The sequence below is a fragment of the Ptiloglossa arizonensis genome, chromosome 7 (assembly GCF_051014685.1).
Source record: "Ptiloglossa arizonensis isolate GNS036 chromosome 7, iyPtiAriz1_principal, whole genome shotgun sequence".
NCBI classification, from domain to species: Eukaryota; Metazoa; Arthropoda; class Insecta; order Hymenoptera; family Colletidae; genus Ptiloglossa; species Ptiloglossa arizonensis.
The window spans coordinates 9898096-9917795 of NC_135054.1; the positions used below are offsets into that span (position 1 = coordinate 9898096).

The 19700-nt window shown below is 34.4% G+C and overlaps 2 protein-coding genes across 8 annotated transcripts; both read right to left on the bottom strand.

Annotated features, from left to right (window-relative positions):
• Positions 1-555: 555 nt before the first annotated feature.
• LOC143148906 (multiple inositol polyphosphate phosphatase 1) lies at positions 556-8108 on the bottom strand. Of its 5 annotated transcripts, XM_076315712.1 has the most exons (10): positions 7708-8054; positions 7467-7619; positions 4666-4848; positions 4462-4593; positions 3767-3960; positions 3581-3691; positions 2822-2963; positions 2539-2749; positions 2183-2392; positions 556-1345 (listed from the first exon to the last, which is right to left on the bottom strand). In XM_076315712.1, the coding sequence occupies exons 3-10, from the start codon at positions 4838-4840 to the stop codon at positions 1105-1107; spliced, it is 1416 nt and encodes a 471-aa protein (XP_076171827.1). In that variant the 5' UTR covers positions 4841-4848; positions 7467-7619; positions 7708-8054; the 3' UTR covers positions 556-1104. The 5 variants fall into 5 exon arrangements, with proteins under 5 accessions (XP_076171827.1, XP_076171831.1, XP_076171829.1 ...); XM_076315716.1 differs by lacking the exon at positions 7467-7619 and having other exon boundaries at positions 8013-8108; XM_076315714.1 differs by lacking the exon at positions 7467-7619.
• A 1429-nt stretch (positions 8109-9537) lies between these two features.
• On the bottom strand, positions 9538-19625 carry LOC143148916 (multiple inositol polyphosphate phosphatase 1). Of its 3 annotated transcripts, XM_076315737.1 has the most exons (10): positions 19541-19625; positions 16822-17048; positions 16608-16742; positions 15438-15631; positions 15230-15352; positions 15006-15153; positions 14700-14910; positions 14322-14531; positions 14008-14187; positions 9538-13812 (listed from the first exon to the last, which is right to left on the bottom strand). In XM_076315737.1, exons 2-9 carry the CDS (start codon positions 17000-17002, stop codon positions 14037-14039), a joined length of 1353 nt encoding a protein of 450 aa, XP_076171852.1. In that variant the 5' UTR covers positions 17003-17048; positions 19541-19625; the 3' UTR covers positions 9538-13812; positions 14008-14036. The 3 variants fall into 3 exon arrangements, with proteins under 3 accessions (XP_076171852.1, XP_076171851.1, XP_076171854.1); XM_076315736.1 differs by lacking the exon at positions 9538-13812 and having other exon boundaries at positions 13828-14187; XM_076315739.1 differs by lacking the exons at positions 9538-13812; positions 19541-19625 and adding an exon at positions 18008-18132 and having other exon boundaries at positions 13828-14187.
• Between the last annotated feature and the right edge of the window lie 75 nt (positions 19626-19700).

Below are 19700 nucleotides of genomic sequence, written 5' to 3' on the forward strand. Positions count from 1 at the left end.
AACGGATTTTACCCGCCGACGGCGCGCGGGCGGAGTATTTAATTGATTCTAATTGACAGTGTCATCAATTTATCAGTAATTTGCACGCCCAATGCAAATTTTATTGACCATAGCCTCGAATCTTACAAATGATCCTTGAAGACACATTATCCCTACAATTATGATAATTTTATTAACGTTTGTTGACCGTCGTTAACCATAATTGTGTAAACTGCATGCGAGGTCACGTATATAAAAAGAATTAAAGAATTTCAAGGAAATAAACATTTTCAAATCAATATACAGCGATAACTCGAGTCTACAATTCCGTGTAACCGACCAGCATGTTATATGCAATTATAATTATCATTCGTTTAAAGTATCTAAATATTCGTAAATAAATTTTGTACATTTCAAGCAACTATAAAAGTATATGTCGATTTCGTTTTTGGTTAATTCCACCGAATTGATTCGTTAAGTTTGAATTAAACTCACTGTCTTTATCCACGTGTATTTTATCAATCGTTAACGATAAGGTAATACGAAAGTTTCGACGCTCAGAAAGTGAATCCCAGATTTGTTTAAGTAATGTTTTATTCAAGAATGGAACGTCAAGTTACATATAAACGAACGAAATACATTATTATACGAAAAAAAAAGGAAAGCTTAATATTGAAAACTTTACATTTATTAAGCGTACAGAAATATATTTCCCTTAATTGTATCGTAACATTTAAAAGCTTTGAAAGTAAAATTTTAAGTGAGTGTGATAGCAAAGTTATGCGTTGCGTACAGTTGTGCGACCACTATGATTCGGACGGACGATATTAAAAAGGAGAATGGCGTAAATAATATACAACTTATCCGCGTACATATCCGTGGAATATAAACAAATGAAGATGACAACAGCTGATAAATGTTTATAAATTACGTATACTCGTACAGCGGTAGAATAGGAAAGTAAAGACATTAAATATACATCTTTGGCGATTCGAAAGCACAGCGGAATATTCGCAAAGCGCTATTTTTAATGTCAGGAAATATTCTTATCCGATGATATCGAAATTATTATGCATCGTTCGTTAACTACGAACGCCGATAATTGAACACATAGGTATATTTCTTCTATTTCCTGATGAACACTAGAGAAAAGCATGAAAGAAGGAGAACGAGAACGATATTCGGAACAAAAGTTGCAACGCCATTTCCGTTCCAACAAACATTGAGATCGCATTGATGAATAACTGGACTGAATTTTTGTTTAAAGTATTCCCAGTCGCAAAGACCCACATCACATCCTTCGAGCCGGACTAGTTTCTCGGCCAAGTAAAACATGACCTTGTTTGGTTGACTATTGCCATCGCATCTGTGAATAAAAATAGAAGCTTTTTGTGACCAACTGCCGTTCATTCTGCGCAGACGTTCGCGATTTAAAACCGTGCTACAGTGTTATTGAGAATATTAGTCAACGTCAGTTAACACGACACTAAGCGCGCGATGGAAGTTTGGAAAATACGCGATAAATTTACGCTTAAATTATATTTTTAAACAGAAGAGGTGTACGCGAGAACCCCATGAAAACGTCGAAAAAACCACAAGTTAATATCCCGCTCGATACAATATTTCCAGAACTCAAGCATTGATAATTTAATTTTCGTAACAACGGGAAATGTCGAGTCGTTTCGAAGATCTCTGTCTTTGTTTTTTTTTCTTTTTCTTCAAGAAAAATGGTTTTCGTGGAAAATACGCGCACGTAGGCAAAAATGCAAATCGTCTACGAAACGATTGTTTACTTGTAAGATTGCTTCCCATTACTAAATTTATTTATTTTAATTTGCACGAAAATCAATTAATTGGTTGTAAACGATACGTTTGATTCGGTATAACCGAATCGTCGAAATTTTGATTACTCAAAAAGTGTCGGCTTCGGAATAAACGTTATCATATTTTACGTTTTACGTCCATTTTTAATCGAAAACAATTAATTATGATTGCTCAAATTAATTTTAACAATTAGTGAACGATCGAATACAAAGAATTGATACCTTACACTTTCAACTATATCTGTGTGTACATGGAATAAATTGTATTAAAAATTCGCCCGTGAAATAATCCGTTATATAAATTGGTTTTCGTTACGGAAAAAAGAATATTACGAAACATTACAAAAACAGTTAGAACGACCTGAAACAGAATTCCTTACTTGTAAAATACTGCGACAAAATTCGCAGCGAAGGGTGAAATGAAAGACGTTTGCCATTGACGTTTCGCCATGTCCATGTAATTGGTAGCCGTCAGTTGCATTTCGTCTTTATATATATTCAACCTGGTCAAGAGATTCAGCAGACTTATAATGTCGCTGAAATAAAATACGCCCTTCGGTTGGACGAAGTCTTCGGCCTTCTCCACTTTCCTGTGTACACATTAAAGGCGAGCGTTGACATCGAGGTAATAAAAATTGAAAGAGGATAGAAATATTACGTAACAATAAGAGAAACGTTGCGCGATACACGAAAGCGCAGGAGAATCTCGCTTAAGAGACAAAAAAATAAGAGTTACCAAAAGTGATTCATCATGTCTTGCAACAGCGTGCATCCTAGCCGCGCATTGATTGCACGTCCATATCCGGCTTTGAAATAGTAATAGAGATCCTCGCGATATTCCAGCACGCGGAGCTCCTCTTTGCTGAAAACAGCACACCAAGGAGAAAGTTTCGTTACTGTCCAAGCCTTTTCGTAACGACACATGTCGTACATCGTTAGAATTGAACCTGAAACCATCGTACGTTTCGTGAAATAAACAAAGAGCTGTGTGGTACGCTTGAGGCGCGAACGCGACTCACGTTTCGAAAGATTGTACAAAAATCCAAGACGACGACTGACGTTCTGCACGAGGTTCTGGAATTGCGGCTCTTCCTCGAATCTGCTCACAACTTCGATGGAAATATTGTCAGACTCGTGCCATGCATTGCAAACTCTGTACGCCTAAAAAGAACAATGTTAGAAATTGCTTCGCCTTTTCGAGATTTACGACAATGCGACAGATTGAAAACCAGGGTAACCATTTGAAAACTATGTAACTTCGTCGAGTGTATAAAAATATGTATACGTTAAACTTGAAATCAATAATTTCAATTTTTGTAAAAGTGTCGACGCATCGAGTGAAGTCGCTCCGTTTTGACTAAAGAAAAATGTGTCGAACGACGCATCTGGAATGAAATAAAAAACAAGAAAGTTAAACGTAGAGTTTTGTTTTAATTCTTATCTCTCAATTTTTCTCATCGATTCGAGAGCAAACATTCCTTATATTTTTGTATCAGACGATTCGATCGTTGGGCGGAGTGGTTCCACGCAATTGGCCGTTCCTTTTACGCAATTGAAAATGATTTCGTAAGATTTAGCATATTTGCAATTTAATTCGTGCTGCTTTTAGGTAATAGATAAATATTCGATAACACGACGTGCAAACGCTACATTATTTGTCAACACATCGCACTTCAACAGCTGTGATATTAATTCTAAAATTCAAGCTTAAACGCTACAAGATATTCCAGTACGTATCATCAAATGAATTTACCGTTCTTATGATCTCAATTACTTACAGAGAGCGTTGTGTCATTCGCAGAAACTTCTTCCGCGAAGACTGCATCTCTCTTCCCGAACAGTCCCTCCATGAACGATCCCATGCTATCTTGACCATCGCTGGTTTTAAACTGGACAGAAATTTATTCGTTTATCGCTAGAAAATTATGGTTATTTCTTTTTGTAATTTTAATTATCACGAGTACCACATAATTCTCGGGCGTTATCTCCTCACTGGTTGGCTGCAGAAGCTGAGGAAAATTACTTTGCAATCGTCTCGCGAGCAATCTCATATCTTCCACACCTTGCGGTGTCAAAACTTCCGCTCTTTCTATTACAAGGTACGCGTCCGGCTTCCATCTTTTCAAGTTTTCTAAGTCTCTATCGCACATGTGACCGTCTGTGGAAAAGAAAATTTACGAAGGAGGTACGATCAATTGCAAAACAATACGTGTTACAGAAAAAAAAAAAAAACATTCGGAAAGAATGATTTTGTAACGAGGGAAATTCGATATCAACGATGATCGTGTGTTCTGATTTGAAAAGACGGGCTTGTACGTTGAATACCTACATAAATTTAAAGTAGACTGCTAGGAATGTGTCTATTGATTAATACGTAAAACGACTCGTGGCAAAGATCGATACGAAAAAGTGTCAATGACCTGAATTAAAGGCGGACTAGTTTACTCACTTTTTCTACAAAGGGTGTACATTTTTCTCGTAAGTTTCTTTAGCGTGCAACGAAACTTTCATACCGTTCATTGTGTTATCGTGTTAGACTACGAGAGAAATAAATTTCCATTAAACATGATTCTTTTCGATTTTTATTTCAATCGTTGTTGTTCCTCGTTGCTGTCGACTCGTTTAAATCTAAAATTATTGAACGAAAATAGTTACTCACTGCCCCGTGTTTCGTGATTGTTGAGTATTTGATTTTGTATCTCCGTTAAGCTGAGCATTTCAGCGATCTCCACGACCGATGGACACTGCGTGCCATGAGTGGCAAGCATCCAAACTTGTTCCGCGTGACAATCTGCAAAATAATCGAAATAAATATTAAATTAAGGTTCCCTGTTGCGCGTACGAAGAGTTATTGTTCGCTTACTTGGTACATCTTGGAACCGAATTTTGCCAGCATGGACAAAATGATAAGCAGTTTTGGTGGCCATGTACAAGTATGGATCACTTTCGTCCGCGAAACAGAAGTCAACGTCACGCGAATAAACGAGGTTTATCAAGAAAATCACGAACAACACGGATGCATTCATTTTAAAAGCCATTATTCAACCTGAAATACGAAAATCGATCGTAATTCGTGTCTCGAATAGTTCGTATTTTTATCAATATCGTCAACAGACGACAAGTAATTTTATCAAAGAAGATATTTCAATTTTAAATATTTACATTGGGAAACAAAATTGAAATTTTTACTCCGTTCCTACTATCGACTCAAATACTTTTACTCGATTATTGTACACGTATTTTTTTACGAACACATAAAACCCTTTGCTCCGTAAAGTACGTATAAATAAACATACTACAGTTTCTTACGGTGACGTCACATATTAATTATCGGCGTTGTAAATTGTAACCAACCAAACGTAAAATGTTTTCTTACATAATTCAACCAGAAGGATACTTATTCCTTTTTTCTTCTCCGCAGTTATGTAGAAGAATAAAAAAAAAACAAAGAGTAAATTATCCTTATGCTCTTGAGACTTATATAATCAATAAATCAACGTATACCCTACTAACTGACTCGATCAACGTCCCTTTCAGCGGGTCTCTGGATATTCGTTTGAAAAACAACCAAAGCAGTAAACAAATATAGAAATTTCGAAAATTAAACGATCGTTCAAATTATTGGTAATAATTCAATTATAAAATACTAATCACTCAAATCGTATAAAGTTGAACAATAAAATATATCCTGCTTATAGTGACTCGTTGAATTCACCATTTTTAGTTTAGATCTTAAATATAAAAATACTAAAATTATTTACTTCATTTTGAACGCTTCTTACGGTTTGAAATATTATTTGCTTCGGGGGTGTGAATAAAATTGTTGTTTATTCAATTTTCTCACGTTACGGCTTGAATGGGACTGATTTGAGAACTGCGTGCTGCAGATACTAATAGTGCATCAAGGTTAAGGATAGATGCGAAATATGAATGTGAAAGTTAAGATGTGTTCACGCATTACGCGCACAAGTAGCTATATTGCATAATTCTCGGGCAAAGAACAGGTTCTGCTGAAGTACTAGACTTTATGATACGATTATAAATTTTGCAACCAATTTTCAACCGTAACATTTGCATTCTCGTTATCAAGACTGCTCATCTGCATTTACACCTCGAACTGTTAATTTACGTCGTCCTCTTCGTAAGGATTATTTTAAATTCGTACATATCAATACTGTAGAATATAATTCACGTATAACGAAATAGACAACATTCTTCTAAAAAAAAACCTGTTCATTTTCTATTTAAATGTATTCACACGGAACCCTGAAATTCTCAAATTCCAATTCTCCGGAGTACGTTGAAAAATCGCAGACTTACTAATCGTTGCGCGTAAATGGTAAAATTGATAATTCTTTATTCGCGTGCGTTGATCTAATTTCGAAACAGCTACTCGAAACTACAGTACGCGATGAATTATTAAGAACCTATGAAGGCGAGATGTGCCCGTTGAAAGAACAATTCAAGAATATCGTTGAAGATAATATAATGGCTAGTGACTCGATTAGTAAAGCCTTCTTTCAGTCTAATAAGTCTACTTGGCCTACTTATTGTTAATGTCTCGTGTCCGCAAGTGCTAAGAGCCCGTGTACGCCTAGTACAGATTTAATATTACTACAAAACTTTAATAATTCTACGTTACACCGTATTTTTCAAGCTGTTACTAGAAACAAATCTTCTCTTCTAATTTCGATTCCAAGATCGATCGTTGTATTTAAAAAAAAAGTTACATTTCACGCGAATGATCGAAGCTTTTGTATTAAATCGTGTAAACGATCAAACGTAGTAAACGAGTTCTCTTGAAAACATAGAAAGAAATAGGTTCGGTATGTGAGTACGAAACAATTTACTTTTATAAAGCAAATACATCCATATTCGATCGAAAGAGGAATCGTTGTGTTCAGTTTCTATAAAAACGATAATCACTTTTCAAATTCTCTTCTCGACTTCGTTAACAATGTTACTATTTCTTTTCGTTTGATCGAAGCAATGAATCATCGCCGGATCGCGACGTAGAACAGAACAGTTTACCATCACGCAATAAATAACGGTGGACAGTAACCTGTGCTTGATAATTGAGAACAAAAGTAGGACGTCGACGTCACGCTTGGCGATCCTTGCTGCTACCATTCAGCGATTTAATTATTCACGGGCGGATTTATTTATTCAAATGAAATTCCTCCTAGCCGCGTAAGCGGCGCTTGGTGGAAAGCTGAATGAGATAAATTTTGTTGCAGTAATGGTCCCTCCGCATCGCACCGACTGACTCTCATGACCTACCTCAAATATGTTTTCCCTACTAGAAACATTTTTCAATGTTGTCTCGTTGCTTGAAAATTAACAAAACCTACCGTACGTTTTAAGAGCATATACCCCGCGTTGTTACGCTCGTAATCAAATTTTATATTATTTTTCAAACAAACGCAGAGCCAAACATTTCAAAAGTGGTGTTCGAGAAGCGTAACGTACAGGTGTGCCCAGAAATTGAACTCAAGTGTACGTTAATGGTAAATAATCAATGCGTGAGAATGAAAAGGGATGGTTGTTACGGTGGTAACGCACGAAAGCAACAGATAAAGTTAAATTAGTCGACACAATTGTTGCGAAAAACGGGGAGTATTTTTAAATAAGGAATAGAAATCTTAAAATTCGTTGAGAAATTACCACAATTATGGAACCTGGTGTTTAACTTCACGCCCTGTTTAGGCGCATCAAATCGAGTACACGACCCCAGAAAAAGACTGGAAAGAGAGAGTGCTACTCACACTACCAACTTTTCACTTTTTCTCGATCGGTAAGGCGCGCTGTCCTTTTGCTCTATTAGACACCGAATTAAATCGGTAAATCGGTCTTAACAATACTCGTGGACACTTCAAGGCGATCGAATTTTCTTCAGTAAACTTACGATTGTCGTTTTTATAATTACATTATCCTTCGAAATGAAGTTTCGCGAGGAACCGTTAGGAGCGATCGATTCGAAGAGTACCGTTTAATTATTCGCAGCGATATCGAGTTTTCGTTCTTTTCCTACCGCGGAGAACCCACGAACGCGCGAGATTTTAAAGAGGTTCACAATCCAAGAAACGATCGATCTTGAGTGACGAGTTTTGCGAGTTCTGCTTCAATTTCAGCGATTGTGTCGTAGAAACTTGCACTGTATCACCGCTTAAAATATAAATGAACCGTGAGAAGAGCGCCAAATGCACGTACTCCAGTCTGTATGCCGATCGCGACCACCTTTCGAGGCGGCAGCTGGTGTGGCACTGCCGTAAGGTCGTCGAGCTTCGTTGCTTCTAGCATATACTGTGTGTAAAAGTCGTATAGTTCCAGCGATAGAGTCCCCTTGAATAGTGTATTACGGATTGTAGCCTTTGATCCTTTCCTGGTACAGCGTAGTATTTCGTGAGTAACATAAAATCATAAAGGTTCGTTACTTCGGGAACGCACGATCGATAAAGAACGGGTGCAACAGAACCCCCAAGTTGTATTAAAATGGTTCGTTAGAATACCTCTTCTTACGCGAGTGGACGAAAAATATGTAAATCGAAATGCGCGTAAAAAAAATTTCTCACGTAGTAGTTGAAACACTAGTTTGGAAAACAAATTTTACAGGCGACTATTACGATACTTACTCAGTCGGTTACAAACTTTTGAAAATGAATTCGGTAACTGAAATGAAACTCCGCGGGGAAGAAAATCGATTTTGATTGATGCTAATTTAAAAGTAAAATATAAGTAATAAATCTAGTCTCAACGTTTCTCAAACTGAGATCCGGAAACCTTCGGAACGTTTCAAAATATGAAGCCTCGAAATAATTACTTAGAAACAACATTACGCGTATTATAGAATTTAGATTTTTACAATTGTTTTTATAAGTTTACCAAGAATATTGTTTATTTATAACAGTCATCACTTTTCATTTTGCTTCTGTAGAAAATAATAAAAAGTAATAAATTGTACCGAATTACTTAAAAGCCAAGTACAAAGGATATTTTTAATACTATTCCATGTAAAAAATGTATTATAATATAGTTTGAAATGAATTTCAAGTAGACCTATAAAATTATTAAATTGGACGAAAAGTTTCTAAACAAAAATATCATTTTTTGAAAAATCATTTTAAATCGTATCAAAGAAACGAGAATTCGATTCTGCTTCAAGCTGTTTGTCAAACAGTTTCTTTTATTGTGAGGGTCCGGAGGAAAGTGAAGTTCGAATAACACTGGTCTAAAGTATTAATCTTAGAAAATAATATCTTTACGATCAAAGTAAAAAATTTTTGTGAAAAATGTAACTATAGTGCTGCTTAATCGCTGATGTACAGTAATAGCGAAATGTCTCGGTAAATCTGACAATTCGTCATCGTGATTTTTGTTCTATGACGTAAGTAACTGTAATTATGCTTTCTCAGTTGCAGACAAATTATTATGCTGCACTTGTTATGGAATTCATCTACGGACTCCTAATGGATTTATTATATATGACCTTCTAGTTGTTGTAACATATTGAATTGTTCAAAGTGTAATTACGGAAGTGTTACTCGATTAAAAAAACAGTAATTATCATAATTAAAATTTTTATCGTAACGGTCGCTACGATTTTTCCATAATTTACGCTAATCTGATGAAAAAATGTTTCCATTCCATAATATTCTATACTTCGATGACGATAAATTGTAACAGTAAACATTTCCAAAAAATTTTTAAACATCTTATTAATTGTTCTAATACAATGTTTATACACACAGTTATACTTGTTAATATATATATATCAATGCAATATTATCTTACGCAATCGTTATAATGGCTGTTCGTACTTGTCACACGATGGAATACTGAGTGTTACATTATTATTACGTACTGTAATATACAAGTGCACAATTCGAGTGTGCATCTCCGATCGTAGTCATCAATCGTCACGGTAGTTTAGGCGGCACTAACATAAGGTCGTTAAGCTTCGTTGCTTCGCACCTGTATATTTTATGCAATTGATACCCTGTTAAAACTATATAACGTTCGCTAAAATTAAAAAGAATACTGTAACGTATTTTACACATTATTATTACATATGTATATATTATAGAATAACGTTCATAAAAACTGTCAGATTTCCTACAAGGAACAATTAAATAGAAGCTGCCGTTTGTCATGGAAACCATAAATTTCGTACAAAATTGATGTTTAATTACAGGTGTTTTAATCAATATTTCGAGTTTAAACATTGTTACATCAAGTTGTACAAGTACTAAATATGATATATCGAATAAAGTAAATAATAGACCATGAGAGCAGTTCAATAATATATTGCTCCTACACTGATTAAGTGATTAACTAATATTATAATATTAGTGGTATTAGCTAACAAGAGGAAGACAAATTGTTATATCAATCTCAACTAAATGTCGTTAAATTGTAATGTGTTACAACGTATAAGCCCCATCGTTCATCACACTAGCTCATGTGACAGTAATATAAGGTCGTCGAGCTTCGTTGCTTCAAACATGAACACACATACATCACACACGTTATGACACTGTAATTTCATCAACACAATCGCTGACAAAGGCACACTTGACATGCTCGGTAATCACTTTAACACAATCATTCTGACTGTTACCTTAATATACCTTCTTATGTAAGTGGCATTCAAAATTTCAAAGTGAATGGATTTCATTTGGCCATGAAAATTATTAACAAAATTTAATCCTTTCTCTATTTCATATAACGTACAGGGTGTATCAAAATTATATTTCACGACTATACTAGCGGTAATCTACACCTTCGAATCATTTGAAATCTATCAAAAACAGTGGAGGCAAAATTGTTCTTAACCAATGTCTTCAAGGTCAAATCTTGATCATTCTCTACTCGTCGAGAGAAACAAACTTGCGAAAAGAACCACGGGTCACAACTCAACCATTCCCTTGGAAATTGATGTTAAAGTTTCAATCATTTTTTCATTCACTTTATTTAATTTGCTTATATTTTACAATGAAACATAGATTGAATAATCGAAAGGAAGCTGTTCTTTGCCTCGACAAATATGCCAAACTATAGTGAGACGTAATGGAAGATTACTACGGAAGATTGCAACATATTTCCATACATCAGAGTGCAGATTGTCCACGCGTGCATTAGTGGAAAGAAGAAAAGGTTATTGCTCGTGTCCTTGTTTAGTAATTAATGAATTTACTCCATAAAACTATTTACTGCTTACAGATCGATGAAGTTTTTTTTAGTAACAACGTTCTTAATTGGAAATTCTCGTCCAATAGTCGAAAGTTTTAATTAAAGATGTTTCTCCATCAACGTTTGACTTTTAAGTAAACTGTATCAAATTATACCACCCCACAGACGCCACTTGATCTCCTTTATGCATAATAGTGTTTCTTACCGCTATAGTCAACTGATTCGCTGATTTTTGAACGAATTTTAGAATAAGTGGTGTGGTCTCTTCGATTACCAGATTTAATGTTGCTAAAGTTGTTTCTTTGGAAAACTTCAATTGGACTATCTTCAATTAGAAGATAGTCTTGTGCTTCATCTATAGTTAAATTCGATATATAAAACTAAAATATTTAGTATATTGTGTTTTCTTATAAGAATGAGAATATTTCAGTAGAATTTACTCGAGGTTAGTCACCCGAAGTAAAGATGCTGTGGCATTTTTATGGCTGCAATTTTATATAGTTCAGATATTTGCTTAATTTCTTCGTCTAGCATTCCTTCCTCCAACTCCCAAGATGACTCCGTTCTCCCTCACTATTCTTAATAGACATGCCTGTTCTTCCACTTCAATATGTCCGCCATTGTGTCCCAAACAATTCCGTAATCGTATTTCAATATTTCTACAAATATTTTTACCAATATTTACCTTCGATTTTGAACGATTAAAAGCGTTCTGGACGCGTTACTTTAATTCTATAACTAATCTGAATCTTGATCTATAAATTATTTCTTCGATCGCTCCTCAAAGAAAGAATTCTAACAGCGTCAAGTCTGATGATCGAGGAAGCTGTACGCGTGAAGCAAGTAGGCGTTCTATCCACCGTGTTCTAAACATTTTGTTCAAAAATTGTCGAACTGGTTCACTATAACAGGGTGGTGTACCATCGTGCTTAAAGTGAACCTTTGTGCCGTGATATAACTTGATGTAGTTCATTCAAAAGTCGAGTTCGTGAGAAACACAGATACGTTGCACTTGTTACTCGTGTGGATGACGAAACAGAGCCTATGACGTTATTTCCAATGATTCCACTGCACACGTTGATGAAAAAACGACCTTAATTAGATCTTTCGACTACTTCACGAGAATTTCTGTGAGCCAAAATCCTCACATTTTGAGGATTAAGAATGTTACTACTAGAAAACCTAGCAATCACTTGTAAATAGTATACGTTCTAAAAAGCGGGGTTGGCGGTCATTTTTACGCAGCACTTAACGGTAAACATTTCTTCGAGCGGTATGGTCGTTTTATTGTACTGCTTGAACTCGTTGGATTCTACAAGGTCGTAGTCCTTTTCTCCGAATTATTCACCGCACGAGAGATATACTTACTGGTCGAGCTATACAAGGTGGGCTGGAATTCATAGTACAACTAAGCATAGAGTGATTCTACGTAAAAGAATAAGAATAAGATTCGGTATAACATTTTTTTATTCGATGCTTCGTTTTCGAGAAAATCAACTTCAAAGATTGTTTATTTTTGTGAACGATTTACTAGTTGTCTGTTCTTCTACCGTTGTTGCTAGTATTTATAAACATTGTTTATTGCACGATTAAAGCAGTACAAAGTGTTTCTATCGATAATTAATTTTTATTCCTTAGTGCTACTTTCTATTATAATACTACAATACAGTACGTTATTGCAAGTATTGTCGAAAGTGTCCTCGTTGCTGTCATTTCTTACCCACGACTTAATAAAACGAGATAAATGAAAGAACTGACTTATTACACAGTCTGATAAGCTATGAATTTTACCGTAAACAAAACTATACCGAAACCAACTATAGAACTGTGTTGTAAACCGAATGTTTCCATCATTGTCAATGTTTGTAAACACTATCTCGGGAACAATCATGGTAAAAGGATACACGACAACTAAATCGTTCACAAAGATGAACAAACGTTAAAGTCGATTCGAAAACGGAGTCTCGGATTGAAATATGTTAAATCAAATTTTTTTTCTTATTTCTTTCACGGTACGATTACTCTCTAGACGGTTGTGCGACGAATTCTGGTCCACCCTGTATAACGCAAGCCCATTAATGGATACGCATAGGCAAGAGCGATAACTCTCTCGTCTCTTCGCCAATGCACGTGTACTCGACCTGCACCCCGATGTATGAAAATATGTTGCAATACCAGTTCTTTATCGCCAAACTGTTAATCCCCTTGAAAATTGCGGCGAGTTGGAATTTCATGTGAACGTAGCAATCTTCCATTACGTCTTACTATAGTATGGTACATTTGTCGTCGAGCTAAAGAATAGTTTCTTTCCGCATCACCAATCGCACGAAGCATTTCACGAATATTCTTCTATCGCACAGTTTTCTCTAACTTCGTTCGATAATAACATATATCATTATTGTCTAGGAAAATCAACTACGACGTTTATTATTACGTGTAAATACACTATTTCTTTACATTATTTGTCGTCTAAATATTTCACATTATAAATATTAGAAGTTGGTCGCTCGAATAACAACCATGCAAGAGTCTTTCATTACTGAGTTATTTACGTGTGACAATATGTAAATCAAATAAAGTGACTTTTAAATAATTATTGGAATTTTAACATCAATTTTCAAGAGAATGGTTGATTCTTGGCCCATGGTTTCTTCTGTAAGTTTGTTTCTCTCGATAGATAAAACACGATGCGAGCATAAACGAAATTTGATCTTGAAAAAATTGTAGTAAACGTGTAGGTGATAAATAAATACGTAAAGCAGGTAATGGATGTTTTTAATAAATTCGCTTTCATATCGTAGCTATAAAGAGAATGTTTTTCCTGAGAAAAATAAGTTTTGTTTACTTATTTGAATTTTTCTCACATTTCATATACATTAAAATTCACAGAATCGTCAAATACAAATTTTAAAGTTACAATTGTAAAATAAAATTAAAATAATCTAAATCGTAAAGAGGCTTTTGACTAATACAATAAATTAAGAGCTACAGTTTCAGTTATGTATAGTATACGTACCATAGGTTTATTCAGTTATGTATAGTATCTCATTTTGAACAAAAGTCTATGTTACAATAGTACCCACTGTTTCCCAATTTTTTCTTTAGGTATTCCCAATCACAAACGCCTCGTTCACAGCCTTCGAATTCGAAAGGTTTCTCATTTATAAAAAACCTTACTTTGTTTGAAGAATCGCATCTGAGAACAATGATCGTATACAAATAAAATAAAATAATTTTAGAAATTAGAGTAAATGGATTTAAAAGTTGAATACACGCTGCATTTTATTCATATTTAACGAAGCATTCGCGTAAAGGAAATTATAGACGTACCTGTAAAAAACAGCTGCGATATTTGCACCAAATGGTACAAGATAACTAGTTCTCCATTTCCTGCTGTTTTTCATGGTGTCAAAATTCGCGGCTGTCAAAGGTGTTTTGTCTTCCGCAATTCCCATCGTCGTTAAGAGTAATTGAAGCGATGTACTATGAGAGAAGTAAAAGATACCTTGTGGTTCGCTCGAGTCTCCCTTCTCCAATTTCCTAAAATATTTCAGAAGAAAAATTCGTGAAAAAGCTGCGTATTAATGCTTAATGAATGCATATAAAATTTTCTGAAAAACTATCAATATGAAAGTAAGAAAGAGATCGTACAATTGTACCAATATCGAAAATCTATTGAACGTGTGAACTTGAATTACAAAAACTCACGTGAAATGATGAAACATGTCTTGTAACGTTGTACATCCGATCATAGGGCTCATTTTTTGACCATAACTGGAGTAATAATAATAATAAAGATCTTCCTCGTACTCAAATACTTTTAACATGTCTTCCGTGAAAGCGGCGCACCAAGGAGACTGTTTATCGATGAACCAAGCTCTTTCAAATACACATGCAGAGTACATAATCAAAACAGAATCTATGATAAATTTCAATATTAATTAAACAATTCCCTTCGACACGAATTAATGGTTAATAAGTTTGTTTAGAACATTGAGTTATAATATTCTGTACCACTAGAAAGATCATTTGTAAATCCTAGTCGTTGACTAATTTCGTGAATTGTTTTGTTAAATACCGGACCGGTCAAAAAATGATTAACTTCGGCTTTGGTTGATGCATTATTTATGGATTCTAACCATGGTTTACAGATTTTATAAATCTGAAAGTAAGGTACACTCTTATAGGATAAAAGTAACGATTACTTTAAGTACTAAGTTGATATTATTCTTATAGACCTTCAATAAAGTATCTTCATCAGTCGGTACTACTTCCGTATTGTTGAGAATTACATTACCAAAGAGACCATTGATGAAAGCGTTCATGCTACCCACGGTTCGTTGAGTACTCGTTGCTCTGAACTATGTGAAAATCAAGATGAAGGTCTGAATCATCGAAAATTGTGTCGATGTAAATGTCGAATTGTATTGTGGTTTGAAAACTTACTACATATTTACTTTCTAGTTCATCAACCGAATCATATTGCAAAAGCTCGGGGAAATAATCTTTATATCTTTCTGCAAGAAACTTCAAATCTTTCTTGCCTTGCTTCGTCAAGTGCTTCGATTTCTTCTTTGTAAGCTTCGAGTTTATTTTCCATGTCTTCAAATTCTCTATATCTTGTTTACATAAACTACCAGCTAGAAATAAATGTACAAATACATTAAAAATAGTTACTATCGAAAAGTACTGAAACAGTGAACTTAGAATCTAGAAAATGACTGATAAAAAAATGATTACCAACGTATATAAACCCCTCGAATAAAATGTTTCATTGCTCGAACGTTTTTCGTATCATGAAAAACAACGGAGATATTTGAAATTGTAATATTAAGCGATTGTGATGGTAGTAATCATCAAAACATGTAAGCATAACTACGAGGGTTAATTTGGTACACGGAAGAAATAAAAACAGATCGTATAAACATTTACCTTGTTTGACCTTGTTCCCTTATTGCACACATGTTTCTATTTCAATAATTCAATAATAAACCTATTTAGCGTAACTGATTTTTCCGAAGCATTCACTATCGATACTTCATACGATACATGTCAGTTTTACAACTGTTTATAAACGCTTTCATAATATTCTATAAATTGCTTCAGTAGCGTTCTGGTCAAGATCAGTACGTGTTTAACATTTCTAATACAGTTCCACGATAGTTCTCATTCGAAGTGAGATAATGGCAGACTATACAAATGAAGAAACAACAGATATAGATTTAATGTTTAGTCTAGACTGATTACAACGCTGTTTTAACAAGACACGTGTACGCGATGTCTCTAACTTACTTTGAAAACGTATTTTGACGTAACGTTTCCGTCAATTGTAGTTCAAAAACTTGGAGATCTGTAAACGAAAGAATGAACAAAGCTCAATTTATCAAAGATGGTATATTGAATTCTCACAATGCCCATCTACGAGCCTAATCGGACTATTTTTTATAACTGAAAGATTAACTATCGTGATAATTTTTTTGAGAAACGATTTAAATAAATTATTCGGAGATATCATCGTTGAAATTTTGTTACATACATGGTTTATGCACGACGTGATGAAGTTATGCTCACATGTTTTTTTTACACTCTTTATAATCTTAGATAAGTGGTACTTACTTCCACGCTTTTCGTGATTTTCAATAATACTAGATTGAAGTTTTGGTAGTTCGTGTCTCATATTTCGAATTTCATCTGATCCTGGATTACGAGTCCCGTGTCTCGCTAACATCCAAATTTGCACTGGTTTGCAGTCTACAAAAAGAAAGATCGTAGAAGAAATATATTAAAAGTATTTCACAAGTCCCTGAATTAAAAAGATTTTAGTACATACTTGGTACACTAGTATTTGTTATTAATCCATGTATGTAATGATAAGCCGTTTTGGTACCAGCGTTCAGATATGGATGTTCGTCGGTAGAATAACAATAATTGGTTTCAACATTGCTCAAGACTAACTGATTCTCGAAAGAAACGAATACAACTAATATCGTAAGGATTCTTATATCCAGCATTCTTCTAGTGCTAAAAATTATCTTTCACGAAATAGGTGTTGTGTATCTGTAATTGAAAATAAAATCAGAAGGTTTACTACATTTTGTAAAATGGGAAAGTTTCATCAAATAAATTTTATGTACTCTTTCAAGATTTTTGTTATTAGAATTTTTATATCAACAGTTATTTAGTTAAGATCGGAGACCACTGGATAATATAATGGAGCACCTATGGCTAATATCGTAAGCCACTAGGATGGATTAGATATGGAGTGGTTATTTGTAATTTGTTTAAAGAAAAAAATGTTACTTTAATGTTCCACGTAATCGTAACGCGACCATTGGAAAATTAGAAAATATTCGTATTTCGATTCTTATGGTAAGAATCTAACCCTTCTCGATTTTGATGCAAGTACTGAGAAATGAAGGTTGTATGAGAGTTCTGTATACCCTAATAGTGACTTACTGTATCATATGATAATAAATGCTCGACTGGGACTAGGGACCCGATCTTACCTCACACTCTCTAAACCACATCAGAACTGAACTTCACTGTTGATCGTACCTCATTTTATACCAAAAAAGTCCGTATGAAAAGTGGTGGGGAAATAATACATTGCCTTATAAGAATCTTACTAAAAAAATTCCGATGATGTTATGCTATATGTATCCAGTTTACATTTCGAGTGTAATGACCCCCTTGGACTGAACACGAACACTACAACTCCAAGAAAAACTCTAAACTTGAGAGAAAAATGTTCGAACGCAACAATACAAAAACAAATCAGGTGTCATGCACGCGATCATTCCTCAAATCTATACTTCGTTACTTTATCGCAGTACCGTTGTCAAGGTGATTAGTTTAAGAAGTTGGATTTTCCACGAGATATAATTACGTGCAACTTAAGATGATCTTCAATTTTTTACCTTCGAATTTTGTTGGTCTTAGACTGAATGGTTCCAATATATAACAATGTGAATAATTCCTATACAGTATGAGCTCGATCGAATAACAATGAAACGTACCTTAAGGGCTTTGAGCGTGTAAAACTACATACACGCAGCTCCGACGTGGCTTCAAATGGTATGATAAATCTGTGTGTTATCGATATGTTAGTACCCCTTCTGACGAAAGACCTATTCAATTCCAATAAATTTTATAAACATTTTACTCAAGGCTGTACAGGTACACTGTAGAATCGCCACTTCGATCTTAAAGAGTTAAGAGAATAATAATAAATTTTATGAATAATTTAAAAATATATAATTATGTTTGAAAGATGATATTTAACGAATGCAAAATTTAATATTAATATTGAACTGATTATTTATTGGTCAATTTGCGTTGACTGCAAAAATGTTTCTTTCCTATAATACAATGAGGAAAGTGATGTCAATACACTTTTCCAGCTTCAAATAAATACTGTTTCCGATCTTTGTCTTTTGTAATCACATTATTATAACATTTTATTAATTTAATGGTTCCTTCCATAATTTTATTAATTTACTGGTTCCCTCCACAATTTTATTAATTCAGTGGTTCTTTTCTACAAGTCGTAATGCCTTCTTAAAACTATTGTCTTCCGATCAGACTGAACAAACTGTCGTCGAAAATTTAAAAATTTGAATTGAATTTAACGAGAAGGGCAGCTCAAAACAACTTTGCAAGAAGAGGTTGTACAAGATCCGGTGCATGCCAGTAAACGAGAGAAGTAATAAAATAGCCAGGTAGATCGACGAGTTTAGAATAAGACCCGGAGGCATGGAAAAGCAGCGCGCATTTAACTTTGCGCATAAAATTTTATGGGCTCTGGGTTACGTTTTTCTGTTATCTAATCGAACTAAATTTTTTCGAAATTATATCTTTACGAATTCGAACACCATTTTACGATCTAAGACAACAAAATTCGCAAGAAAAAATACCGACCACCTGTAACTAAAGCAAATACCATAACGTATTATACATTCATATTCCTATTTTTATATAAATAATAGAACCCTCTATTTACATTTCTAACATCTATTTAAATTTCCAATACCATTCCGTTTATTGTTAACAATTCTACTTCTATTTTCATCTTCTGGAAATTCTCTATTTGCATTACTATTATCACTTTGGTTTCGATCCTAATCCTTGGATAAGGATAATGCATCCCTGGTGTAAATGCATCTGGCGCAAATATTGACGGGAAATAATATCTTAAAAGTACACCAGCGCATTATCGAATATGTTTCTTTAATTATAATTACATAACACGTGGTCGTGTGTATGGCATCATTTATTAGGTTGTTCGGAAAGTCATTTCGTTTTCCAAAATCGAGAATATATAATTTAATAAAATCTTTATACACTCTAAAAGAATCGTGTTTCATTTTCACCAAAAAAAAGAAACGAAATGAATTTCCGAACAACCCAATAGATACCACGATTTATGCTATTCCTATTTTTAAGCAATCGATTGAAAAATGTTGAAGCTGTTTTACTGATTTTAGTGATTTTAGCGTTTAAAAGTCTTCTACACAACGTAATACAGCTTCTGTCAGGAGCATACTACTTACGTGCGGTCGTTTGGACGAGTGCTTAAGAACTGACGATTGTTAGTTTCATTGGTATACTGTGATTGAGTGACAAACACGTTGTTACCTGTTCGGTTTCCTCCTTCATATCGACAATTTCCGAGTACAAGATCTATTAATCTCCTCAAGTATTAGTACTGTG

Coding starts and splice junctions, on each gene's coding strand:
- LOC143148906 (XM_076315716.1), bottom strand. CDS start 4,840: ATGGCTTTTAAAATGAATGCATCCGTGTTGTTCGTGATTTTCTTGATA. Junction 3,692..3,766: donor TAACGCCCGAGAATTATGTG/GTACTCGTGATA, acceptor ATTTCTGTCCAG/TTTAAAACCAGCGATGGTCA. Junction 2,393..2,538: donor GACATGATGAATCACTTTTG/GTAACTCTTATT, acceptor ATGTGTACACAG/GAAAGTGGAGAAGGCCGAAG.
- LOC143148916 (XM_076315737.1), bottom strand. CDS start 17,002: ATGCTGGATATAAGAATCCTTACGATATTAGTTGTATTCGTTTCTTTC. Junction 16,743..16,821: donor AACAAATACTAGTGTACCAA/GTATGTACTAAA, acceptor TTCTTTTTGTAG/ACTGCAAACCAGTGCAAATT. Junction 14,532..14,699: donor GACATGTTTCATCATTTCAC/GTGAGTTTTTGT, acceptor GAAATATTTTAG/GAAATTGGAGAAGGGAGACT.